This window comes from Platalea leucorodia (assembly GCF_965183815.1).
Source record: "Platalea leucorodia genome assembly, chromosome: 5".
NCBI classification, from domain to species: Eukaryota; Metazoa; Chordata; class Aves; order Pelecaniformes; family Threskiornithidae; genus Platalea; species Platalea leucorodia.
The window spans coordinates 74,538,641-74,565,371 of record NC_138827.1 but is presented as its reverse complement, the minus strand read 5'-3'; the positions used below and the strand labels follow the sequence as shown (position 1 = coordinate 74,565,371).

The following is a 26,731-nucleotide window of genomic DNA, read 5'->3' as shown; positions in this document are numbered from 1 at the left end:
GCCGCTCCCCGGGCCCGCCCCCGCTCCCGCCCCGCCGCCGGGAGGAGGGGCCGTACGGGGCGGGCGGGGCCGGCAGGGGGCGCCGCGGCGGCGGGACCGGGCGGCGGCGGGGGCGCGGCCCCATAAAAGGCCCCGCGCACGGCCGGGCCCCGCATCGCCGTGAGAGCCGGACCGGCACCGCCTGCAGGTAATGGGGCTCGGCGCCCCAGGGCCCCGCGGCGGGGCGGGGCGGGATGGGGCCGCACGGCACTGTACCGCACCGCACGGCAGCGTGAGGAGCCGCGCCCTTTGTCCTTCCCCTCCTGGGCGCCGCGTCCCCTGCCCTGCAGAGGGGCCCTGAGAGGGTGTTTTTGTGTGTTAAGGGCGTTTTTTTCTGGCGGTTCGGGGCGGGATCTCCGCGGCAGGCTGCCCGCCCGGCACCCTCTCCCGCCGCAGGTATCGCTGAAGACGCCCTGGGTGCTGAGGGGGTGATTGCACCCAGGACTCGGTCTCGCCGGCCTGGGACCGGGCTTTCTCGCCTCGCAGTCCAGATCTCTCTTAACAGTCGGTAGCGTCACCTAATGCCGGTGGCGCTTAGGGCCCCTCGCCCAGCCCGGGGCGGCCCTCCTGGGCCGGGGGCAGCGCCCCCGCTGGCCGCCCTGCGGGCCGGGCCCGGCAGCGCCCGGCCCAGGTGGTGCCAGTGCCTGGGATTCGGCCTCTGTTGTGGCACCGGCTGCAGCCCGCGGCCTGGTTCGCAAATGCTACCTGTGCCAGAAGAGCCGGCCTGCACGGCGTTGTCGGGGCAGGCTGCGTGCGTGGATGGCGGGCAGCGCAGCCGAAAAACAAGTGCAGGCAAGATCTCGGTTAGTGACAACGATCTGTACTGCTCTCCCTGGGAGCAATGCCTGATCCAAAGAGATCTTCTGTAAACCTGAATTAAGGATTTGTTGCAATAGTTAATTATTGACTGTAGGCCCTGAGTCCTTCCCGAGCACCCAGGAGTATTTGGAAATTCACAAAATTTCTTCTAAGCTGCCTTGGCTAAATGCCTGGGTTAGATGCATTTGAAGAAGGGTTGCTGTAGGAGAAAGACCTTGCTGACTTTTGGCAGTTCTGGAGAGTATAAAATCAAAGGGGAAGAGTAACAGAAAGAGTTGAACTCTAGGGAGTGTGTGCTCTCTAGGGGAACCTCTTGGCATGTTGACTCTGGCGCACAGAAGAGGAATGCTACTGCAGTACTGGCCCTGTATGTAGAGAAACTAGGGGCATCCGTGTTTGAGGAGGGGAAGAGTGCTGGGGCCATGATCAGATAAACATGTAGGGTGCTGTCAGAGTTGTTTAAGAAGCTACTGTTTCCACATATCAGTGGAGATGTAGCTCAGTGGAGGTGCGTCTCACATACCTTTGTGTTCCCCTTGTGACAGCAGCACCGTATAGGTCTGAAGCCAGCTTTGCAAAACCTATTGCTATGACTGACATAGTCTCATTTGGCTTATTTAAGTAGGGACCCAACCACAAAACAAGTGATGGTGGGTAGGTGTCTGTGTACATTTTGGCTTAAATGAATCAGACTGTTTCTCAGATTGTGTAACTACCAAAAGCAAAACTGAAGTCTCCTGAGTAGTACTCCTGTGCCTAGACCACGGGAGTGTGATACAGTCCTTATTTAGATACTCACAATTGAAAATTGGGCCCAAAATACTTGCATGAATAAACTGAGTTCAGACAGAGTGTGGTCATGTGAAGTTAGTGTTCCATGAGGACTAGAGAGGTCTCATAAGCCAAGATATTGTCTTTCTTTGGGATAGGAGTGCTTTGGACTACTTAATTTTTTGAGTTTATGTGCTCATAGTAAATAGAGTCTTTGTAGCTCACAACCTTATTTTTCTTTTTTTAATTATTTTTCCTCTTTAAAAAGTTTAGAAACGCTTGATGCAGTAGCTAGAACATAGCTTAAAAAGCTTATTCTTTTCCCAGACTGAAAACGTTTAATGGACTGGATTTTGGAAATACAGCGCAAGTTAGTTTAATTAAAAAAAAAAAAAAATTGAGTCAGAGAGCAGTCTCCACACGTGCTTGTAACCTGGGGCCCTTGAGTGGCAAACCTCACACCTCTGAATAACTCCATCTAGATGAATAGACTCTCTGTACAGTCATGGACCTCTGTGGCTGTGAGACTGCAAACTCGGGCATGAGGGCTTGGTATCTCACTGTAGTATTCTAACAGCTCCATACAAGAATGGGGTTGTCTTGGGAGGAGGAACTTGCCAAGTCATAGCTCTTGCATAATTGGAGCTAAGAACCGGGAAACTGTGGCTGTTAGAAAGCAGGGCACTGTGTTAGAAGAGTAGTTCAGTGGCTTGTGGGGTTGTTTTTTGTTAAGTAACAAAGTGCAAATAGAAGGGCAGAGTTCATGTTTATTTTTTGAGGCTTTGTAAACAAGTATCTTGGGAAACCTATGTTCCGTACAGAAAACAAATCTGTCCAGTATTTATTTTAACAGCAGAAATAAAGCTTGCCAGGAGAAAGTACTCTTGATGTGGCCCTTGGATTTCTGTATCTGTTTCCGTCCTTCCTGGGGAAGGAAGCTAATAAAGAAGCTGACAATGTATTAATCTTAATAGTGCCAGCAGTATGAGCTGACATTAAAATAATGCCCATTAACCCCTGTTTTTCAGAAAAAGAGGGAGAAACAGGCAACTGGACTAGAACTCATGAAATCTAAAAATAAACAGTGCTTATCTATTTCTGTGGAGTTTGGGGAAGAGTGTGGTCATGCTTTCAAATTCCTTTGTATAACCATAACTAAAGCTTATGCCCTTAGAACACACAGCCTTAAATCTCAGATATTAACCTTTACTTTTATCCTTGGATAGATCTCCCTAGGAGCTGGGGCTTTAAGAAAAATACCAGTTAGCATGAAACTAGGGGTAAATTCTGGTTATTTTCAAGATTTTTTAGGAGAGATCCTGTATGCTATGTTAGTACCTCTCTCCTAGTTGTGTTGTATCCTGCATTTTTACATGTATTGGTGATGTGTATTGGCAGTTTTTAACTTAGGTTGGGTTTTTTATGTCTGTTGCAGCTCAAGATGTCTAAAAAAATCCATGGAGGCTCCGTTGTGGAGATGCAAGGAGATGAAATGACGCGGGTTATCTGGGAACTGATTAAAGAAAAGCTGATTTTTCCTTATGTAGATCTGGATTTGCACAGGTAATGGCTCTTTATGACACACAGCCACTTTGTACTGCAATTTACATGTGTCATTAGGCATTGATAATGTTTCACTTAGCACTGAGACCCTTATAGCTCCTCATGCAGTAGTGCAGAGAGGCTAACTAGCCCTTTTTATACTGGTAAAGTTCTCAGCAGACTCCCCTGGTTAAGTTACTTAAGGGCCAACCTCACTAAGTACTCTGCAAAACATGGGCTCATGGTGAAGGTATTTTGTCGAATTCTGTTGGTAGCCCCTCTGGGGTTCCTCACGGCAGTAAGCAGTGAATGCGTAATTATGAGAGTTAGGGTTTTTTTTCTGTACTGTGCCTCTAAGAGGGCCTCTCACAGACACAGCCTGTGTTTTTATCTTCAATGTCTTGGCTTTCCAGCACATGGGCAGTTTGCATGGCTTCCTGCAGCCTAAACAATTAGAAACATGGGTTGTTTCAGCCACTCCCTGACTTGAAGCCTAGCATCTGTGGACTCTGAGCAGGTTTATGGCTTCTTCCCATCTCTGAAGATCTGCCCAGAGGGCAAAAGGGTGGTTGTAGGGCACAGACTCTGCCCTGATGTCTGTAAACCTGAGCTCTGTTGCTGGCAGTGTGAGCTAACTGTTGCAATTATTCCCCAAGCCTAGGCTGTGTTCTTACACTCGGTTCTGGAAAAAACAAATACTAGCAGCTGGCATGGCAAAAGGGACATGCTGTCTCCAGCATCGGTCAAGCAGAACAAATAATCTCTTCCCTTTCTAGCCACTGAGTTATAATTATTAGAGAAGTATCCAGCTGCATTGCTCATTGCTCCTAACCATGTGGATGGAGGCCTTCAGTGGTATCTGCCATTATTAAACCCACTAGTCTGACCTCTTCCCCTGCTCCTAGAGTCATTTGTATGCCACCTACATCAGGCTTTCTGCTTGCTGGTGTTAAGAACCAAGCAAACAGGAACCCAGCAGCATAATACATGCACACAGTCTGGAGAACATCCCTTTTCAAAGAGGGGTGGGAGGAGGGAAAGCAGACCCCTGGCTGAGGCAGCACAATGGCTAGATTCATGTACAGCTGGCTATGCTTCAGGGCTGTCCCACGCTGGCCACCCGTTGTTCTCCAAAAGTTATTAAAACAGTGAGTGTGGGAAATGTGCTTCCTCTCTGACTGTTTGAGGGGAATATTGGCAGTTTTGCTGCCAGAGCAGGATTGTGGGTCCATTGTGAAAGCAGTTTTTGATTTGAAGCCTAGTGTAGCTTCATATGTTCAGTATAAGAAGGAAGCCAGAACCCTCAACACAAGAGGTTTTAAATAAAGGCCAATATTCATCTGGGGATTGTGCTGCTCCATACCATTAGAATCCCAGACTGAAAGCTTCCATTGCCAGGAAGCTCAGAAGGGAAGGCAGAGGAGATATTGGCTATGTCCCATCCTGGCAGAGAGCCTCAGCCATAAACTGAAGCTGTCCTTTCTCCAACCTCCTACCAGCAGCAGAAATATCAGTATATGAGCCTGTGTTTTCTTCCACTCCAGCAGCGTTTGTACTGGAAGAGGGATAACTTCAGTTATGGCAGAATACTGGAACTACACTCACAGGCACATACAGGGTCTGGTTTCTTTCCTGTTGCACAGGAACAAATGTCCTGGGAAGATGTGACTGTCTTTGTGCGTTTGTTACAGCTATGACTTGGGCATTGAGCATCGTGATGCTACAAATGATAAAGTAACTGTGGAAGCTGCTGAAGCCATAAAGAAATACAACGTTGGCATAAAGTGTGCAACCATCACTCCTGATGAGAAAAGAGTGGAGGAGTTCAAGTTGAAGCAGATGTGGAAGTCTCCCAATGGGACAATTAGAAACATCCTAGGTGGCACTGTCTTCAGGGAGGCTATTATCTGCAAGAACATTCCCCGGCTGGTGTCTGGATGGGTGAAACCCATTGTCATTGGCCGTCACGCTTATGGGGATCAAGTGAGTCACTTCAGTGCTTACCCCTCTTTATCTGAACAGGCTTAGTTCTGACTGGTAGAGAGCTACGAAGACTTGGACATCCCTGTGCTGCTGCTTTATCCCTTGCACTCCATCTGGGAGTGGGTACTTGCTAGCACTTTGTATAGCACCTGACAAAGTGTGGGAGAGCCTGGTTCGTGCCTCTCTTCCTTAGTGTAGCTGTATAAACAGCATTCAGGGGTCTGTGCTTGGATTAGATAGGTCTGTACCTAAACACAGGGTATAACTCCTCTAAGTTATTTTTCTTCACCTCTGCAGAACCCTTCTCTCTACATAGCAATGTCTTTAGAAAATATCCTTTACACTGCCCATCTTCTTGTTTCTCAGAAGGACTTTCTGGCAGCAAATGTTGCTCACAGCAAAAGCGGATCTGAGTGACTGATTTTTAGAAGTGGGCAAAGTTGCCTTCTGTGCATGGGTGTGTTTTTGTTTTCTTTTTTTAACTGTGATCTGCTTCTTAAACTTACACAGCACTCCTGCAGAGTTGGTATTCATACTGGGCCCGTCAGGCTGTGGTACCAAAGTAGGGAAACATCCCTTATCAGAGCTCTCCTGGCAGAGGTAGTGCAAGGCCATGGAAAGCCTTGGCATGGCACTCAGTGTAGTGACCTTTGGGCAGCCCAGAGGACAAGAACCAACCATACTGTTCTCCATCGGTAATGATACTCTGTAAAGCAGCCAAACATGACAAAAGAAAAGTCTTCTAGAGGACCCAAGTGCTTAAATAGATGGGTAAACCCACAAACTGGGGGCAAGTCATAAGATTAGCTGGGGTGGGAAGGTAAAATGATAATTTTCCAAGAAGATAATTGCAGAGCTCTGACACTAGAAAAGAATGGGGTTCAACATCCTTAACAGTACTGAATAATTGAGAAGGGCAAAATAATAATAGGAAATGTAGGATTAAGGTGGAGGATTGAAACCCTGCCAAAGTATGAGATTAAAGTGAAAGGAATAATATAAGAACATGTAAAGGGCATATGAGCAAGACACTTCCATAACTTCAGAACAGCTCAGGGAACTGATTTGCTCAATAAGAGGAGAAACTACATGAAAAAGGGTGACAAATTTCAAGGGAATCTAACCTTAAATAGTACTGTTCAGGACAGTTGGGAAGATGAGACACCGTTTAAAAACTTGAAGTACATGTTGGCTGTTCTTTTGAGTCTGTGTAGCTCAAAGGAGCAAAATATGTACCCATTTACAGAATTCAAAGAACTCTTACTACAGATTGGCCTTTCAAATGTCATATGATGGATACAAATAATGGCTTTTGTTAAGGTGCTGTATGATTCCCCCTTATTCATAAGATCAGTACTTGTGATATGAATGGCTTTTTTTTGAGGCAGGGAGAGGAGCCTTTCTACTCACAGACCACACAACACTCTGGATACTTTGCACTTTAAAACTTCAGTGCATCTGCAAAAATACATATTACTTGTCTTTCTAATCTCTAGTAAAATAATCTGATGACCACATGGCTGAGTACACAGAGCCTGTTCAATGGGGTTTTTGGTACAACCATTTATGCTTTTCTGCACCCTGCCCTCCCAAATACAGGTTGTCTTTTATGGTTCTGTCCTCCTGATAGATAAAATCATCATGGCAAATTTTTTTTTAACAGTACAGAGCAACTGATTTTGTGGTACCTGGGCCTGGAAAAGTAGAGATGACCTACACTCCTGAAGATGGAGGCAAACCAGTCACGTATCTGGTCCACAACTTTGAAAGTAGGTATTACCTCTAAGTTGTGATTAAAACTGATATTTTTGGTTTAATTCAACCTTGAAGTATCAGTCAGATATGTTTGATGGTAAAATATGACTTTGAGGTAGAGTCAGGGAGAAGGTCTGGGCCTTCTTCATTTATCTGGGAAGTACTTAAAGTTACTTGAAATCTTCCTGGGATCAAAGAGGCATATCAAACACACAATCATACTAGACTGGCCCCCTGTCATGCTCCTTGTATGATGACTCTGGTAGTGGCATCTATGTTTTTTGCTCTGATCAGAGGGAAGCCTCCTATCTAAACAGGGCTTGACCTAAGGGGAGATATATTTGAGAACAATTTGGGTATCATTCTTTCTGGTTTTAGTTTGTCTTACTGGGCTCTATATACCTTTGCAGTTTGTACCCTTCTTTATTAAGCAGTCTTTTTTCCAATAGAAATGATAACTGACACTTACTCTGCAAGGTGGAAAGGAGATTTGACAAGGATGCTCCTGACTGTGTAGGCTCTAACTCTTTTAATAGATGCAGTCCCAAAAGTATTGGTGTCCCTCCTAGCAATATTGCTGTGCTGGTTGTAGATGTTGCTAGGCTCAGGAGGAGGAGCCCTGACTTTGCTGGGGTTTGTTGCCTGAAAACAATTACACACACACGTTGCTAGAACCCAGTCTGTTTCTCTAGGGGCAGGATTTGGGAAAACATCACACAAGCCATCTCTTGCCTATCAGTGATCAAAGGGTTCAGAATTTGAAGCTGTATGGTGACCTATGTATGCGAGTGTGCGGTGTTTTGTTTCTGGCTACAAAGACTTAACACATCCCTGTAAACCACAGAATCCTGGTTTGTATGCAGTTGGCTTGGCAAACAGGTACCAAGACTGCCATATGACCCTCTTCTGTAATACTTGATTTCTCTGGCATTCTTGCTTGCAGGAGCCTAAATCTCTGCTATCTCTTTAGTGCACAGCCTTTCATCCGGAGTTCACCTGCTTCACTGCCAGTCCTAATCTGTTTTCATTTGATAGGTGACTGGTGAGCCTGTATTGGAGACATCTGGCAGTTCCAGCTGCCAGTCTGATTCACCGCTCTGCGTTGCATCAGCAAGCAGAAAGCAAGAAAGTGCAAAGATGGCAGATTACTGCTGTTGCTCTGGGGGAACTCCCCTCCCCACAGATAACTGTTGTGCCAGCATATCTCCACAATGCATAAGGGAAGCTTGTCCTGTTGCTATACTAATATGTTCAACCTTGACACCGAATCAAGAAACTTTAGTAGGCAGTAGGATTGCATGATTGCAACAAGGGTTTTCTTACCTATATGCAAATAAGTATTTGAATAAAACTTAATAGCTGTCAACCAGCAGCTATGAAATCATGGCTCCAGAGAACATAGTGTCTGTAGCTGATCAGACCCTGTTCTGTCCTTGACTCACTAAGGGAGGCAGGGGGACAACATGTATTTTCGTTGGTAACAACAGAATTTCATTCCCTGCCAATATCAACCTCAAATGACCTTGCTATCTTGGTGAGCAGTTAAACCTTCTCTGGCTTCCCCTCTTCATTCTGCATGTACGTCCATATAGTAACAGCCACCTGGAGGTAGGGACACAGGGATATTAGGAAAAGGTATTTTCAGAAATAAAATCTGGGGTGTTGCCAGAGCAAAGAGCCCTGATGAAGGTACTGTACACCAAACTAGAGAGGTGGTGGTAGCAAGGTGCTTAAAATTAAGTACGTGGTATCTACTTTTCCCTAGAAACACAGAGCTGTGCTCTGAAGGCGACGAAGCTTTTTCATGAAGCCCTAGACCCTACTTTCACCCACAGTCAGCCTCTCCCATGATCTGAATGCTGCTTCCCCCCAGATGACCTGGGCTGTAAGTTTAAGGCACTTCCATTCAGGCTGCTAACACATCTGCATTGCACAATCTAAGTCATGTCAGTGTTGATAGTTCCTCAGAGCCTTCTCGGGACTTTCCCTTGCACCCAGATGACTGGCATGTTCTTCTCACAACTTGCTGGAATTGAGCCTGAGCAGGTGAAACAAAGCTGCAGGGTAGGCCAAACACATGCACTGAAAAGATGTGGGAATGCATGTGGTGACTTGTTTACCTGAGCTAGGCAAAGCAGCCTCTGACAGCTGGAGGTAGTTCTGCAGTGCAGTAAAAGCCTGAAAGTACAAGGCACTTAAAATGGGACCAAACCCATTTCTAGCTTTGACTGAGGCCCCAGCTCCAAACTGCTGCCTGCTGCTTTCATAGAAAAATACTCTGTATTATTTATCTAGCTAGTAGGAGTTCAAGCATGCTCACTCCTGTCACAGTTTTGCTGCTTAGGTTGGATTAGGAAGAAACATCTTAGGGGTATTAGATCACAGTATTAAGATGTACCTAGCTGTAAAAAAACCCCACCTTCCTATCCGTGCGTCACAGGACTGCTGGGGCTTTGAGCTGATAGTGCAAAGTGAATCTTCTCCTGAAAGAACCAGCCTTAAATTAAGAACTATATCAAGACACCTGGGGATAACACCAGCCTGCCTGCCAGAGTATGCTGTGGGGAGACGGGCAAATCTTTAACCAAAACTAAATGTAGTTGATTCCTATCTGTTCTTCCTCTACTATCAGGCTGTGGTGGTGTAGCCATGGGAATGTACAATCTTGACCAGTCTATCAAGGATTTTGCCCACAGTTCCTTCCAAATGGCACTGTCTAAGGGCTGGCCCCTCTACATGAGCACCAAGAACACCATCCTGAAGAGATACGATGGCCGCTTTAAAGACATCTTCCAAGAGATCTATGACAGGTAACTAGGATAGTTGTATACTTCCTACTGCAGTGCATAAGTCTGCAGCAGGAACATCCTCTCCAGCCTTGTGAACTACTACAGTTAATTCAGCATTTTCAGACGCTCAGCACAGCACTTTTGGGGGGCTTATGCGCCTTCCCTGTTGCAGTCTCCCTTGTCCTGCAGGACATAGTACTCAATGTCTAAAGCTCTGCTAAATGTGGCTATGGTGTTCACCTTTCCTAACAGAGTCACAGATTCTCTATTGAGCTCCTCTGTGATTCTGAAGCAGACTTGCAGTGGACTAGCAAAGCAAGTGAGGAAAAAAAAGGAGTAAAGGGGATGCAAATTTCTTTTAAGCTTTGTTTTTTGTTTTTTTTACTCTTATCTCTATGCACTTTATTATGCATAATTACTTGTACAAATTGTGCAATCGCTGTTTTTATCTGTATGTCAAGGTGTTCTGTTTTTTGTTTTCCAGAGAATACAAGTCCCAGTTTGAAGCCAAAAAGATCTGGTATGAGCATAGGCTCATTGATGACATGGTTGCTCAGGCCCTGAAATCTGAAGGCGGCTTTGTCTGGGCCTGCAAGAACTACGATGGGGATGTGCAGTCTGACTCTGTTGCGCAAGGTATGAGATATTTCCTATGTTACACTGAAGTAGGCTCAGTAGCAGTCTCGTGTGACCTTGTGTCATACCTTACGTAATGGCCCAGGAGGTGGTGTTGGGTCTCAGAACTTACATTTCAAACCTGTGGCCAGTCATGGAGATATCAGGCAGGCAAAGAATTTCTGATTTCACTTTCACAAGAAAATCCATTGAATGCAGACTGTGTAGTTGCACTTCTCTACCAGATGGCAGTTCCTACCAACATAACAACTGATAGGTTTGTGCTCTACAGACAAGTAAAAAAACCTTCAGGACCTAAAGTGACCTGCCAGGTATAAAGAGAGAGATTGATATGTTTAACTTTACAGACTTGTAGTGCTTGATCAAAATCCTATATAACCAAGCTGCCTGGTGCCAAAACAAATATGGATGCAGAAATGCACAGGGCAAGATGTGTGGCTTTATGTAATATGCTCTTTCTAAAGTAATGCCAGTAAACTGCCTCCCACAGAACAAGGATGTGTGTTGGACTACTGAACAAAGAAGCTTTCAAAGACACAGATCTCTGAAACCTACAGGGTTAGAAGTGATGCAGATGTCCAATTTTGCCAGCTCGTGGTTCCTTTCACTAGAGCAGATGCTCTTGATATGAAGTTGGTTTGTTTCCTATCACCCTGTGGGGAAGATAGTGACTGGCAGCCCAACACTGCTTATTTAGGATTCTTTGTTCTCATACTGCACCTTTTCAGTAAAAATCTGTCCAGCAAGTTAGGTGAGAATACTAATTTTCGTGAAATGGTGCAGAATATCTGCATATCTATATCTCATGGTTCAGCAGCACTTCCTGTTCAGATGAGCTATTATTTTGACATGTCAGGACTAGCCAGTTAGTTGCAGCAGCACTCCTGTTCAGGAATACTCACATCAAGGCTGGGAGGATGTAGGGGGATTGTAGGAGGGGGGAATTAAGGGGAACTTAAGGGGGCTGTCCAAAGGAGACACTGAACTTTTAAAACTCTGTATTCTGTAGGCTATGGCTCTCTGGGGATGATGACCAGTGTCCTGATCTGCCCTGACGGCAAGACTGTTGAAGCAGAAGCTGCTCACGGCACAGTTACTCGTCACTACCGCATGCACCAGAAAGGCCAAGAAACCTCCACTAACCCCATTGGTGAGCCACTTTTCACTGCCCTTCAGTGATCTCTACATATGAAAGAACAGGTTTGGAGTAAGAACAACTGCATCCTTTCTGCAGAGAGTTGCACCACTGAGTGGTGAAACTGGTAGTTCGTAATGCATTTTTCTTCCATGGAGACAGCTGCAGCCTGGAGCAAAAACAGGCTGGAATGGAGTGAGTGTGAACAATAAGTTAGACCTAACCTAGCCTTTGAGACATGCTCTCACTCTTCAGCAAACAACGGGTTTATAGCCACAACAGCCTTAAGGTTTAGGTTGCTTGTTTTTTATTTTACTCTCCTTCCTGATGTTCCAAAAGACCTAGCCACCCTCCAAACCATGTACATACTTAAAGTGTAAGTGCACCTAGAATGGGATGTGAGGGAAAGAATCCTCTACAATTGCAGAGGGACCGGAGTGTAATTTAATACCAGGAAGAAGACTGTACCCTTCTATCGTAAGTACGACTTTCTGTGTAACCACAGAGTCCTACCACCGGTCATTCTTTCTGACTTGGACAGGAACAACATAAAATAAAATGGCACGCACACAGAGATTGCTGGAGGCAGTGAGTAGTTTCTGGGGTTTGCTTTTCTTTAGAGCTGCACAAAATGCAAAAGATGCCTAGATGAAGACAAGTGTTCTCTTTTCCATACCAGATTTTCTGTCTTTTTTCTGTCTGTTTTCAGTTTTATTAATACTAAAAAAATAATTACTGTTCCACATGACAGTTTAGAACAATGTCCAGGGAGTTCTAGAAGGATAGAGTAATCTAGTGTTCTCTCTCAGCTTCCATCTTTGCATGGACAAGAGGACTAGCTCACAGAGCTAAGCTGGACAACAACACTAGCCTCAAGAACTTTGCAGTTGCCCTGGAAGAAGTCTGCATTGAGACCATCGAATCTGGCTTCATGACAAAGGACCTTGCTGCCTGTATCAAAGGCCTACCTAAGTAAGTGTATGAAGTAATCAGCTGTGCTTGGAGGAGGCTGTTTTACTTGGTGTTTCTGAACAGCATTTGCTGGAAAGTTATTTTGGTATGGTGAAGAATTGCTGGAGTCTGGTCACAGAACATGAGACACTTCCTGCCCCATGTAGCTTAGTCTAGGTTGCTCTGTCCCTGCTATTGTACCAAATGCATGGGGAAAAAATAAAGAAGAAACTGCAAAGATTTCTCTTATGACAGGCTGGCTACATTGGCCAGATCCTGCCCTGTCCATTTATTAGGATGGAGACTTACTTCACTGCAAAATACCACCTGGCTTCCTCTTCTCTGGAGCCTTTTGGCAAAAAACATCAGCCTGATGAGTAGGAGATAACTCTTTTGGTTTTAGAGGCAAGACTTAGAGTTCTTTGAGCAGTCTTCCCCTGCTTTGAACATTTGAGTGACTTTACAACTAATGTCTGTCTTGTCTTGTTTCCCCCCCCAGTGTCACACGCTCTGACTACCTGAACACCTTTGAGTTCATGGACAAGCTTGCTGAAAACTTGAAGGGGAAGCTGGCCTCTCTGCCCAAACTTTAAGGCACAGGTTCTACTCAAGTTCCAGTAACAAAGCATCTCCCACTTACACCAGAGTGTAAGTGGCATTGTATCACACTCTGTTGTGTAACATTTCAAATACTAGACAAAAATGAACATGTACACTTTTTAAAATGTTTAAAAGACCATGTTTTCTTAAACCCCTTGAGCTGCTGGTCTAGGCCTTAATTTGCTAAGCAGCTGAATGTGATAGTATTCAAGCTCAATGTGGGTCTGGATTCCTAATGTCGTTCACAGCAGACCTGAGGTTTCTCTCCATGACTTTATGATCTGTGTTTCTCTTCTCTCTTCCTCTCAGACTGAAAGCCAGTCTGTGTCGCAGCTCTGGTCAAACCAGCAGTGACTTACTGTCCAACAGACCTTAGAAATCAGAACCGTCCTCATCTCTCCAGTACTGTCCACGGAGCGTAAGTGAGCTCACAGGGCTATGCCAGCTCTACTGCAGCCCCTCTCTTACTTAATTTCTCTGTTAGTGCCAACCAGAGCATAGTATCCTGATACTAAGGGATTTGGTCCTGTTGCTACAGTCAGGACTGTAGCATTTGTGAAAAAGCACTTAGTAAACGCTGGAAACAAGCCCTATAGGCTAAGAGCCTAATAAGGGCCTAATAAAGCCATGCTGCAGTGTCTAAATGCAGGCCATGCATTGAGTTATACTCCTTCTGACTGGATGTGAAGCATAGGAACTGTTACCTCTTTCCCCACCCCACGATTCATAAAGGTGCAAAACTTTTCTCCAGTTGTCTGGGCTATTACTGACCCTTCCTGTTGTGGTACAGCAAGTCACATGACTAAAAAACTATTCCATCCATGGTTTTGTGAATTTTAAAGAATATTTTAGTTCAGACTAAAATAAAAGCCAACTAACATTCTTTGTGTCTCTCCTTCCTTTGTGTATTAGCAGTATGGGGAAATTCCGCCTCAGAGAGAGACTCCAGTACCTTTCAGCACAGTCCAGTACATGTTGGGCAGACTGCTGGAATGTGATATAAACACAAAATGATCTCTCCCTTCTTAGAGAAGTGTTTTAATGTGTTCTGGCCATGGCAAGGTGAGATCTGTAGTGTGGTGGCAAGCATCAGGTAGTGCACAAGAATTTAAAGGTACCACTTCCACACAGTAGCCTGCTATTCTGTTACTAACACAAGCCTGTAAGAAGTGCAGCTGGAAAAAGTCCCATTGCTGACCCACTGAAGCAACAGAAACAATCAGGAACATCTGGAGATCTGTGTTCCTGCCTGGCTTCTGACATCAGTAGTTCAAATTACTGTGCCACATTCAGGCAGATCATAGTACAACAGCATCTGTAACAAATTCCATGTTATTTACTAGCTCTTACCCAGCTTCTGGAGTTACGGAGTACCAGACAAAGCTTAGTACCTTTCAGGAAACTGAACAAATAAAGGGGCATTTTTAAATCTTATACTTTTTGTTTGTTTATTTTCATGACTTAACAGTATAGCTCAAGTGTAAGCAATGTAGTAGCATTTACCTGACTGCAGAGGACACCGTTTTCCCTCTGTACTAACAAAGTTTCCATCTTCTGGAGGACTCGCAGAGTACAGCAAGACCCAGTCTGTCCTCATGAACTGATGGATGTTGCTGAAGTGCTGAGGAGAGAAAGGAACACTTGTCTCCGTGTTGGGAGAAGAAACAGTAAGTGTGGTCATAAGAACAGAGCATCCCTTTCCCTGCTCTGCCATGGAGAAAAGAAACATTTTTCTTGCTTCCAAGGAGGCACATTCCCTTCCTCTTTACTACTAATATAATCACATCTTTTCCCCACCACTCCCTCAAACATTTAATATCAGTAACTTTCAAAATTAGACACCAGCAGACCCTAAAAAAGCAAATGCTGGAAGCCAGTGGGCACTCAGTCTGCAAAAGCTGAAAAGAGCACAGGATTCCCTGATGGTCTGCTTCATGGTATACTAAGTGCTTCCCAAAGCTCTTGGGCAGGGCCCTTGTAGCTCCCACTACCAGTAATAGCCCCCTGCACCAACACTCCCTTCGGCAGACCCCAGCAAAAGTTGGTTTTAATCAAAGTATAGCCTAGCTCACCTTTAGTGCTGACACTGATGTAGTTAGATGTGTGCATATGTGTCCTAGGTATTGCGTGCTCAGGACTGGTAGAAGGCTGTTTTCAACTCCATACTTGTGCAAATCCCCTTGCTGTCAAAGCCTGGGCTGCTGCAATCCTTTCATACCCACAAGGGCTGCTGAAAAGGGTATCTGCAACACCAGATCAGCCCTCCAAGGTGTACTCTCCCCAGGCTTGCGTAGGGCCAGGAGAGAACTGGCAGAGCCAGCTAGCTGCCTGTGGTGCCACAAGCACTCGTGCGTAAAGACTTTGCAGACGAGCACCCCAGCATTTAAAGGTGGAGGCAGGGAGGACAGGGAATAAATGTCACAAAGCTTTTATACTGTCAACATAGAAGACTTTATTTATACTTTATTATACTTTACAATTAAAATAAAAAAAATAAGCTATGCAAAACATTAGAGATATTCTACCAAAGATGCACAAGCCCTTAGGAGCTTGGGGGCTGCCTGTTCAACCACTATTTTACTTCTGGCTCTTCCCATTGTTATTCGCTTGTCTGCCTGGGCACTGGGACATCCTTCAGGAAGCCATTCTTCTTCCTCTTTGATCTTCTTGGTCATTGCCTTGGCTTTGGCAGTTTTCTTGTTTTGGTTTTGTGCAGAGGGGCGTGGAAGAACGCCATGTCTGTAAACGGGTCGCCCTGCCTCAGTTTACTGTGGAACCAAAAGGGTTAGACTGAACCATCAAGGTATTTCTTGAATATGTGTATGATTTCAGTCTCTAAAGTTTCTGATTTTACTGAAATGCTTCCACTATAAGATGACTGAGTGGTACAGTTTGTTCCTTGTCCAGTACAGGAACAGCTGTACCAATACAGAGTACCTTCTGACCCAGTATAACCAACTCCTCACAGAAAGTTCAAACTGTGACACTTTTCAGGGAAAAAACATAGTATTACCCAGTAGCATAATAACAAAGTCATCATTTTAGGAGTTAAATGTTTCTGGTACAGTAGCCATTGGATGTACTGAATCCACAGTTTATTAGGGAAAAGATGCAGATACTTGTTTAGGTACTTGTATCTGCCAGAAAAGGCAAATATAGATACTGCCTGCTCACAGGGAAGAACCCTCCTCAAAACCTAGCATTTCCTTCACCAAAACCCAATTGAAATGGAAGTATTACTCAGTTGTTGTATAAAACTTTAGATACCGCAGAATGGCAGCAAGTGAAATCAGGGCTTTCACTTAGCTGTCTTTATTTAGCCTGTATTTTATCCTTACACTAATCCCTCATTAGCACTGGAGTACCAGAGATACAGTCTGTAAGAGATGTGCTCATTTCAGGGAGGGAAATAACATCTTTGGTAGCTTATTACCAGAAGCCTGCGCATGCATCTGCGCTAACGCAGAATTTTGGCTTAACCACACCGTGGTAGAAGAGGAGGGTCACAAAAACACGAGGGGTAAGAGGAACTTAAAGACAAAGTGACAGAGGGTCCAGCCCTGGAGAGTGAGCACATGAGAGCAGAGCAGGGGTTGCAGCACAGGAACAGTGATGGGAAGGAACAATTTAAAGCCCAACCTGTTGAGTTTTGGCTCTGCATAGCAGGCTGGGCCCCGTCTCCGCCTGGATGAGTGCCCTGACACTTCGTCTGAGCTGGAGGAAGTCAGAGTCCTGGCATTGGTCAAGTCCTGTAGTGGCCTGATCTCTGCAAAGGGAGACATTCACACATGAGTTGATCAAAGCGTTTCCAAATCATTTCCAGATATCCTAAGAAATACAGCTGCTAAATAGAGAAGGGCCACATTACCAGGTTTCTCTGAACACTGCACAATCCTGAATCTAGTCATGTTCCCTGTACACTCAGGAGACCATTTTTGTCCAAAAATCCCAGACCTGCTCGTCATAAGTCAGCTCATGAACCAAATTAGGCTCCTCACTGAAAAAAATACAGGTCACTAATACTGCTAGTATCACTGGGCCCTGGTGTAGTAGAAAAAAGTGATACAAAAATGACAGTTGATAGTTCTAATGCCCAGGAGCTTACAGCCTGGAGGAGAAAGCAAGCTTATGGCACCGGAACAACCTAGGAGACTTCCAGCAAGACACAGGACCCTGCCAGCATTTACTGCAGCTTTCAAAGTGAAGTCGGCCAAGAGAGGCAGGGCAGGAGAACAAACTTCCTCCCTCTTTACAAAGTACAGCCCACTTTAGCTATAACAGGCCTGTTTGTCAACAGCTACAGGAAGGAAAAACCCCACAAAACAACTCTTTTCACAGAGTATCCAATAACAGCAAGCTCCCAAAAAGGCTCAGCTTAACTCTTGTATTACCAGCCTCCAAATCCTTTTAAACAACAAACCAAAAAACCACAACCAAGAGAATTCAGGTAGCTCCTGATGAATTTCCATTGAAGATACCACCTAGAGGTATAAAGTCTGAATCCTTGCAGTACTAACCATTCTGGACCAAAAATCTGCCACCTTCATCATATTCTGTGCCCCAATAATGCTGACCCTAGTAGGCAGGGTCAGCATCAAATTATACTTTTCAACTGCTTGGGTAATTGATTTTTGAAACTGACAGGCATGCCCTGTAGATAACAAGAGTGGTAAAGCAGGACTTGCAGCACATGCTCCTAGTCTTTTCCCAATATCCACACATGAACAAGTGACCAGAAATTCTTACAGGAATGCTGATAAACTAGAAGCAAATGCAGCCACAGAAATGACTGGCCAGCACAAGTGAAAGCGTAAATGGTGTATTGGACACTGATCTTTAATTCTGAAAAAAAGAGAGGAGGGGAAGAAAGATATAAGCACTTGCTGCATGGGTTTTTGGCACTCATTCCAAACACAGGTCCCCTCCCCAGCCTACCACCTACCAGGTTCCTGTGAAGATGAGCTCTGAGAACTTGACTCAACCTGGTTTCTTTCCCCAGGTATTTCCTCTGCAGTCTTTTCGTTAAATATGAGGGAGCTTTCCGGCCAAACAGAGGATTTCTCTGGCATTCTGTTGCCCTCAGTACTTAAATTCTTGGAAACTGGTACATCTGTAAGCCTGGAGCTGACAGGCAAAGCTGCAGAACAGGTCACAGAGGAGGACTCAAGACTGTGTGAAAGGCCTGTAACGTTATTCGTAAGCAAGGTCTCAGCTATCTGCTCCTCCAGGAAGGCATCTGGCTCAGACAGCAGATCTGTAATGCAAGAAAACTTGCCTGTCAGGACAGTTTGCTTGGATGCAAGTTCTGCTGAACTTCCAATGAGCACCTTGGCACCATCACTTTGTCTGTCCAGGGAATCAGTCTCTGGAGGTCCAGAGGTGTTCCTCTTCCTCTGAGGCTTCCGTTTGGGATAGGCCTCTTTTTTTGAAGTATTCATGTTGTTGCCAACTTTAGCTTGCCCCTTTTCTTGAAGGTCCCCTGTCTGTGTTTTATTGCTCTGAGCAGCTACCACCCTCTGAACTCTGGGGATTTTGCTAGCTTTGCTCCCAGGAATAGACCTGGGAGGTATAATTTCATCCCCTTCAAAATCTGTCTGGACACAACCCAAGCTTCCTGCAAGATCCAAAGGATGGACAATGTAAGTTTTTCTGCTACATTTAAGATTACCTGGTGAATCTTTTGTGCTACTCTTAGCTACTCCTTGAACATCTATACATGGCCCAAAAACATCAACTTCATTTCTCTGATCACTACAACTGCTTTTCCTGCCAGTCTTCTTCCTGCTTGTCTGGCTTCTTTTAGGCTGTTCTTCAGCTTTGGCCTCTGATATTTTCACACTGTTTGGCAGATTCTCCTCCTCAGAGTCATCTTTTTGCCTAATTACTCTAGTTTTTCTGTTGGTTTTCTGTCTGATGCTCTTTGTGCTCACACTTGAGTCCTCTTGCAAAGCACAGGCACTTGAGGTCTCTTTCTTCAAGAAAAGTGGATTTTGTAGACTGGAATAATCTGAGGGAACTTCATAACTTGAGAAGGTACGATCTGGGCTTTTTGAGAAGCTCTCCATACTTTGGATCTCAAAGATAGCTTCCTTCTTAACCTGTTGCAGTAAGTCACCACTTCCAAGATTGTGCAGCTGTGCTGGATTCACAACATATGTTCTTCTGAGATCTCGGACTTCATCAGGAGAGCAGGAATGTTGCTCCACACCACAGCCTCTGTTCTTCCTGTCGAAAGCCCCCAGGGAAGCCTTCTGCCTCATCTCAGAAACTTCAGACTCACTAGAACACGTTGCAGCTTTCGGCTGAAGAAGCTTCTTTGCATTTTGAGCAGTCTCTTCACATTGAGGTAGATCAGGACTAGTTTCTGCATTGTTTTTAATTGCATTTGTTTTCTTTTTTCTTGTTCTTGCTTTTTTAACAGTTGTTTTCTCACCAGTTTTACAATTACCTTTGCTTTTAACCTTTACAGGAACAAATTCAGGGACTGGGCTATAGCTGGGGTCTGTTTCACCACCACACCTAGTTTCTTTAGCCTGTGGCTGATCACAGAAAATCTCTTTACCCAAAGATTTTCTTTCAGGAATAACAGTGGTTTGAGTAGGGGAAACCAGAGAGCTGGGAGATTTCAGCTGTGGCTGTGTGTTGCTCTTGCTGGAGCTGCTGCTGTCCTTTGTGATACTCCACTGAGCTGCCTGAGTGGAACTGGCACATGGGAAGATATCCACACCAGAAGATGGAGTGCTTGTTGCAAACAGGGTGGAACGCTTTCTCCTCTGAGTAACATGCCCTTGTGAGAGACGGTCAAAGAAATGTTTTGCCATCTCATCGCCCTCAGATGAAAGAGGATGACTTTCCCAGGCAAGCGCTGGCAAATTGTCAGGATTTTGTTCGGTGGCACACAAGGCCTCTGTTGGAAAGACAAAATTCATTCTTAAGACTGAGAAATGCAGCAGGCAAATGCCAGCTTTCCCCATACCACTGAAAGTCACGCCCCACACACTGCCACAAATCCAGAGCACAGAAAAACCATGATTTTGTCTCTACAGGGACTCCCCAAACTTACTCTGTAACAGAGTTGCTCAGCTGGCTCCCCTCAGAACAGAAAGGCAGCCCAATGCAAGATCCCTTAACCAGCCCTAATATTTAGGAATGCTCACGACCTGTATGAGAGTTGTTATTTACATGGCAAATCCACAAGGAACAGAAGATGCGCATCTAGTCAGATTTTGCACCTTCAGACATTTCTAAAATCTTATGTAAGCTCAGCGCCTATTACTCAGGAAGCCTAATGAGTGATCTTGAGCTACTGCAAACATGCCAGATATCCCCACCAAGACACCCCACTCTGGGATATATGTAATTCTAGCACGATCAGGGTCACTGAAGCATGCAGTTCCTAACAGTAATTAGGAGCTGCTGGAGTGATGGTCAGAAGCTAACTGGAGCTATAGCACTGCACTCATTCATTTCTGAACAGAGACATGCAAAGTCATGCCAGAAGAACAGTAGAAAATGCGAATTTACCTCCAAGGATGCCAGAGTCAAGAAAAGCCTCTTGTGCTTCCATTGCTTCAGTTGGCTTCTTCCCATTCTCTTCCTGGTGGGACTGAGGCTTCTCAGCAGGCTGCGGTGGCAAAGCGTCATTGGAGGCAACAGGCACAATTTCCAGGGGCTCATTAGAAGCAGGTCCCTGAAGATCCAGTGAGGATGTCTGTACTGCTATGGAGCTGCCACCTTGCTGTCCTGCATCACACAGCTTGGAAATGGGCACTCTCATTGGCATCCCTGCAGCCCTGGTGAGAAGGAATAACAGCAATGGAGCATGTTCTGTACCTGTGACAGGCCCCAGAATCCAGCAGAACAGCTACAGCTTTCACCTCCATCAAGAGCTGCTGAAATACATTTCTGAAGGCTTCAAGTGCTGAAGAACACACACTGCCCAGCCAGGACAGATTTCCCATTTTTGTGCAAGCACAACTCATAAGGAAAGCACACTGCTGCGGACACAGAAGCAGGAGAAAAATAGGCTGAGGCAACGAGGAAGTAAGGCCTTTCAGCACATAGGCTGCAACCACAGGTTCACCTCGCTGTGGAACACCAACGCAGCTGCTTGGAGGTATGGGCGTGGGCAGCTCCAAGAACTCTCCTGTGTTCAAAGAGGAGACCAGACAGAGCAGAAACAGAACTTCAAATATATTTTAAGAGATCCTGCTCTGACCTTCTTTCCAAAACACAAGTTCACATCATACAAGCAGATGACTATTAAGCATTTATATCTAACAAACATCAAAGCAGCCAGCTATGGCACTCACTCAGTCAAGGAAATCTTGCAGTGCTCACCAGCTACAAAGGAAAAACTACCCAAAAGCAATGCGCTTTCAAACAAAGGAAGGAGAAGGACCAGTTTATGCATAGACTTGGCATTAGGACAAATAAGACAGGGAGTGGCAGCAGAGAGACACAGAGTAAAGAAAAACATCAAGCAGTGGTGGTTTAGAGGAAGGCATCTCATGTAAAACAGACAACTGGGCACACACATAAAACAGAAGAGGAAGTTTAGCATATAGAAATTCAGGACAAGCTTGGTGATACCTGACATTTTAAGGCCCACCTCACAAGCTGACCATCTGCAATATCATCCGCCCAGCTATCTTCAGTCATGCTGCTCTTCTGGCCATTGGACAAGGAAGCAGAACTTGTATGGAACTGGAAAGCAGAGACATAGAAAGGTGGTTTAAAACTCTTGCAATCCCCTGTGCACCTTCCTGCACAGAAACAGCAGAACCTCAGTTTCACCCTGGAAAGTATGTCAAATATGTGAAATACTGCTGGTGACCCTCTCCCATTTAAATTTTTTTTTGCACAAATTATGGAATAAATTGCAGCAGAGTCAGATTCTGTCTCCACAGGCTTAAGGATGAAGTTAAACTACTTCAGATAATCTGAGACTAGGAAGCAGGAATATTTTTACCACCCACCTATGAGATAGGACATATGGAAAGTGTCCTGTTCCCTATCACAAGTTGCCATGGCAACACTTAAAAAAACAAATTGAAAAGAAGTCACAACCTGTCATAGCAGAAGAGCGTACTGACCAATACAGACAATGACTCAGAGGAAGGCAGTTTAAACCTGTAGTCTTTCCTACAATAAAAAGTTACCCTGGAAATCATTAACACAAAGCTAAAAACAAGGATGCAGCCAGTACCTCCTTCAAGCAAGCAAAGAAAAACAGTCGAAGCATCAAACGCTGAAGTGAGCGGGCAACACAAAGCAAAAGACAAGAGACAAACACAGCCCCCTTCCCACAGCAGTGTGCTCACGTTTCCCATGGTTTACCTCAGACAGCCGGGCCATCTTAACTGCAGCCATAAGGTTTTCAAATTCTTTCAAGGTGTTATTCTATGTTGAGGTAATAAAGAAAGAGAAACCATAAAGACATTAAATCAAAACATCTATTCCAACAAGGATGCTGGTAGCCAGAGCAAGGCATTTTCTGGGGAGAACACAGCTTGGAAGAAAGAGTAAGCAAATGAATGGTGACTTTTTTCATATGCAGAGACTACGGACAATCAGTGATAGCTCACTCCTCCCAAAGTTGAGATGTTAGTGCCGCATACCTTGCCCACCGCCCCTCTCCATGCCAGCCACACTGTTAGTGCCATACCAGGAAGGAGAGCTTGTGCCGCAGCACAGCGTTCTGGAAGTGGCACTGCTCCACCTCCTTCTGCAAGATGGTCTTCTCCTCGATGAGCCGCTGTGCATTGGCTTTCGCCGCATTGAGGGCCAGGGCCAGTGCTTTATTGTTGTGCTTTAGGGAGACTTTAATACTGGAGGAGTTGTCTGTAAGTGATAGAGAAGTATCACACAGAATCAGCATCCAAGGTCTCATCTATGCCTCCTCCCTCATCATACTTCTTCCTCTTTGCAGAATAGCCTCCCTCAAGCTCAGATCTCTACAACTCAATAGCCCCCACACAAAGTCAGCAGAATAATTCCTTCCAGCAACAGACACAGGAAAAACTTTCCATAATAACCTGCAACACTTCAGACAGACACCTTCTCCATCCTTAGTGCGTTGTGCTCAGCCAGCAAGCTACAGCATGGATCAGGTGCTGAGTTTCGAAAGATATGCTTCTGACTTTGAACAAGTCACCTATAGATCTGAGTCCTTATCTCCATCCAAAAAGAGGGAGAAAAACCTGCTATCCCCTGTAGTAGCCCTGAGCAGATTTAGATCCATGTTTCCCAATTTCAATATTAATAAATAAAAGTAACAGAAATACATAACTTTTTCAAGGTAGTCCAAATTATCTCATGCACTATCATTGCATTATTTCCCCCATAAAAACAAATCACAGTTAGGCTAGCTTCTGCACAGGGTTCTGTATACACTAAAATACTTTCCACACCTCTTATTTTTGCTGTTTGGACCCTGAGGACTCGGTTACCCAGACACAGCTGTGTAATGCCATCTGAGATGCTGCCGAGCAGCCTGTGATGCCCCCAGCTGCTGCTCCAAAGGTTGTGTATTTAAACCTGCCAGTCCCAGATACCTCAGACACCTTTGGGCACCTCAAGTGGCACTTGATGCTCATTTGCAGGGTACTGAATTCACTGGACACCCACAGGCAGAGGAGCAGCTGTTAAATATCAGCTCTGGGTAAGAGACTGCCACCCACCACGGCCACGGCCACAGGCACAGTTATAAGCTGACATAACTGCCAGCCTCCGCACACGCTGCAAGGCAAAATACACTCACTAATGATTTTCGTTTTGATTTTTGATGCAAGCGAGGCATTCAACTTCGCAGTCCTCAAGGCACCGTTCTTCTTCTCCCGCATCCGCTCTCTCACACCACTCAGGCTGAAGAAGGATGTTTCAGAAGCCTCCCGAGATGCCATAGCTGGAGAGAGCCACACCGAGCAAGGTCACCACCCGTAGTCTTCCCTTCAGCAAGTACTCACCGGCCGAGACCGACACTCCCCCCGAGAAGCGTACCTGCGGCATCGCCCCCCCGCCCCACTGCTGCACCGACGCCGGCAGGGAGGAAGGAAGGAGGCCGCAGGGCCGCCCGCAGGCACCCCGCACCTCGCCCTGCTCCCGGGCACGACGGCCGCCGCGGGCCGTTACAGCCCCTCCACCGGCTCCCTTGCGCCAGCGGCCCCTCAGCGCTCGCGGGGAGCGGAGCGGGCGGGCGAGCGAGCGGACGGGCCCCCCTCACCTGTGTGCAGGGCGGCAGCCTCGGCACCTCCGGCGCGGCGAGCCCCCGGGACGGCGGGCGGCAGCCCCTCGCCACGGCCGGACGAAGGCGGGAGAGTGGGAAAGGAAGCCCTGCCCGCCGGGAGACTTTTGAATGCAAACGGTCGGCGGGCAGCCCGCCCCTCGCCCCGCCCCGCGGGATGGCGGCGGGGGGAGCGGCCGTCGCCCTGTGGCCGCCATTTTGCGCCCCTGGGTCGGGCCGGCCCGCAGAAGCCAAGGACATAGCCGCTCTCACGGGGAAAGGGGACCCCGAAATGCCGCCTTCTCAGCCGCCGCGGCCCCGCCACCCTTCTGGCTGGAAGCGCCTAACTTTGAGGCCGTGCTTGTGAGGCGCCAGCGCGGCCCCTCGGCGCCGCTGCTGCCAGCTTGCTCTGGGCACGCAGAGCTACAGCGCTCCTGAAACGCCTCAGGAAAGCCCGAGGGCTGTTCTGAAGGACAGATCTCACCCAAAAGTTAGGGTTTATTCGTCCGCAGAATGCAGCACCTGGCTTGCAAGCTTTCACCTGCGAAAAGGTGACATTTTACAGTCTATTAAAAGGAAATTTTTTTCTTAAGCAATTTACATTTCAGTCCAAGTTAATGTATTGCTTTCCAGACTCTTTCGAATTTGTCCTCAAGAAGTTGACATTGCATGTGCAGGTGTGATCATGTTACATATTTTAAGGAAATGACATGTAAGGAAAAAGCAGCCAAATAGTTTGGTGGACAGCAATTGACAGTGGAAGTGCAGAGGGAATTTGCAATACAAACAAGGCTGGCAAAAATGCTTCTACCAGCTGCCACACACACGTGAATGGTAGCCCTTTGCAAGAGTCCTAAATCCTGCTCCTACTATGGTTTTATGTGGTACTTGTTAATACATTAGCTGATGAGCATTAAATCAAGTGAATTATTAAATAAATTTATTCCTTCCAACTTAAGTAGTAGATTGACAAAACACCATCCATACCAGCCCTGAAAATCAGACCTGCAGTGGATAGCCATGCTGCAGGCATGCAGACCTGCTTGTTGCTTTATTTCTTACTCTGGGGAACCTGCAACTGGCATTAAATGTGCTATGGTGCGGGGAAAACACTTAAGTATCCTTCTCTGATACGTATTCTGTGCTCCGCGCCTGACAAATTCCACAGTTCGAGGGGCCTAAACTTGCTCTTACTAAGTTTACTAAGTTACTTTACTAAGTTTATTAAGGACACTGGTTAGCGAATTAAATTAGCAGTCAACAGCTTAAAACCAGAGACCCTTTCCCACGCAGCCCTATTTAAACAGTGGAAATCTTTGCCAGATGATATTGCAGATGTCAATTACTCACGTTTCAAAAAGTGATTGGACAAGTTTGTGGAAGTAAAAAACAAGCAAGGGCTATTAACTGCCAAGACAACACCTTTTGCTCAAGAAGGTCCTGAGCTGCAAATCAGTGGAGAATGGGGAAATAAACAAAGTTTGATGCCTAATGGCACAGCTCTTCCATCTCTTTCCTAGGCATCCCCTGGTGGCTGCTATTTTTTTCCCCAGGAAGAGCACAAATACAGTGCCACCTCCCTCCCTGTCTTGCAATGATACAGAGGCATTTCTTGCTTTTGGGAGAATAGCAGGGGTCAGTTCACTGCAGGGCTAGGGACCAGCCTCATTTCAGGAAAGTCACTTTCTTCATCAGGGTATCACCACATAATGGAAGAGGAGTTGGGTTAGCAGGACTTTGGGTCAGTCCTGGCACGGCTATGTTCACTTTGTGAAGGTCACTTTTCACACTCGCCTGACCATACCAGCAGATCAGCCCTGGGTAGGTGTAACTGGAGGAAAGGCAGGCGGTAGATCTGTGTTTCTCAAAGCAGAGCAAACAAGCAGCAGCTCTACTGGAGACATGGGGTTGCCACAATGCCTGCCAGACGGATGCCCTTAGAAATCAAATCCAACTTGATTACAAGCCCCGCAGCTAGAATGAAAGGTGGGGAAGTGCTAAGCTCGGTGCTCCTTTTGTCATAGAATTAATGAGAATGGCCATAAGCATCTAACGCTGCTAGGAGGGGCCATTCCCAAACTCCAGCCCTCCCTCAGTGGCTGCCCACGTAGCTTTCCGCTGCTATGGCAAAGTCACGGTAGGTGGCAGAAGCATGTCCGCCACCTTTACCTCTTGCACCTGCCTAGACACGTGCCTAAAGCTTGGGCTTTGGAAAGAGAGTGGTGAAATGAAATAAGGAAGAGAAAGCACAGAACAAATTCTGTAAATACCAAGTAGGCTTTTTCCTGGAAAACATCTATCTCTCATGATAATACATTTGCTTTCATGTTTTCTTAGGCCATCACAAAGAGAGGCAGCATTATGATCATGTCTCACAAACCTATTTGTATTGTTTAATAGGTAATCAGTTAACAGCATGAGAAGTACATTCCCAACAAGGGGGATGGCTCATTCCATTCAGAACTACAGCCTGCAAACCTTCCTAAT

At 45.9% G+C, this 26,731-nt stretch overlaps 2 protein-coding genes across 3 annotated transcripts; one reads left to right on the top strand and one right to left on the bottom strand.

Moving 5' to 3' along the window:
- The first annotated feature begins 92 nt into the window (after positions 1-92).
- On the top strand, positions 93-14,433 carry IDH1 (isocitrate dehydrogenase (NADP(+)) 1). 2 transcript variants are annotated; one of them, XR_014228354.1, is made up of 10 exons: positions 93-187; positions 3,065-3,192; positions 4,863-5,154; positions 6,818-6,923; positions 9,542-9,719; positions 10,183-10,334; positions 11,344-11,484; positions 12,279-12,441; positions 12,920-13,068; positions 13,330-14,433. XR_014228354.1 is itself a non-coding variant. In XM_082313801.1 (9 exons), the coding sequence occupies exons 2-9, from the start codon at positions 3,071-3,073 to the stop codon at positions 13,011-13,013; spliced, it is 1,248 nt and encodes a 415-aa protein (XP_082169927.1). In that variant the 5' UTR covers positions 93-187; positions 3,065-3,070; the 3' UTR covers positions 13,014-14,433. The 2 variants fall into 2 exon arrangements, 1 of the variants encoding a protein (XP_082169927.1); XM_082313801.1 differs by having other exon boundaries at positions 12,920-14,433.
- Positions 14,434-16,523: 2,090 nt separating this feature from the next.
- LOC309590339 (uncharacterized protein) lies at positions 16,524-22,756 on the bottom strand (the record flags this gene model as incomplete). The annotated part of the gene is made up of 5 exons (XM_082311458.1): positions 22,360-22,756; positions 21,632-21,726; positions 20,545-20,813; positions 17,963-19,927; positions 16,524-16,786 (listed from the first exon to the last, which is right to left on the bottom strand). Exons 1-5 carry the CDS (start codon positions 22,390-22,392, stop codon positions 16,524-16,526), a joined length of 2,625 nt encoding a protein of 874 aa, XP_082167584.1. The 5' UTR covers positions 22,393-22,756.
- Between the last annotated feature and the right edge of the window lie 3,975 nt (positions 22,757-26,731).

What these genes read in the sequence shown, in the direction of transcription:
- IDH1 (XM_082313801.1), top strand. Translation starts at nt 3,071, where the DNA reads ATGTCTAAAAAAATCCATGGAGGCTCCGTTGTGGAGATGCAAGGAGAT. An exon ending in GTAGATCTGGATTTGCACAG is followed by an intron (nt 3,193 to 4,862) that starts GTAATGGCTCTT and finishes CGTTTGTTACAG; the next exon opens with CTATGACTTGGGCATTGAGC. An exon ending in TCTGGTCCACAACTTTGAAA is followed by an intron (nt 6,924 to 9,541) that starts GTAGGTATTACC and finishes CTCTACTATCAG; the next exon opens with GCTGTGGTGGTGTAGCCATG.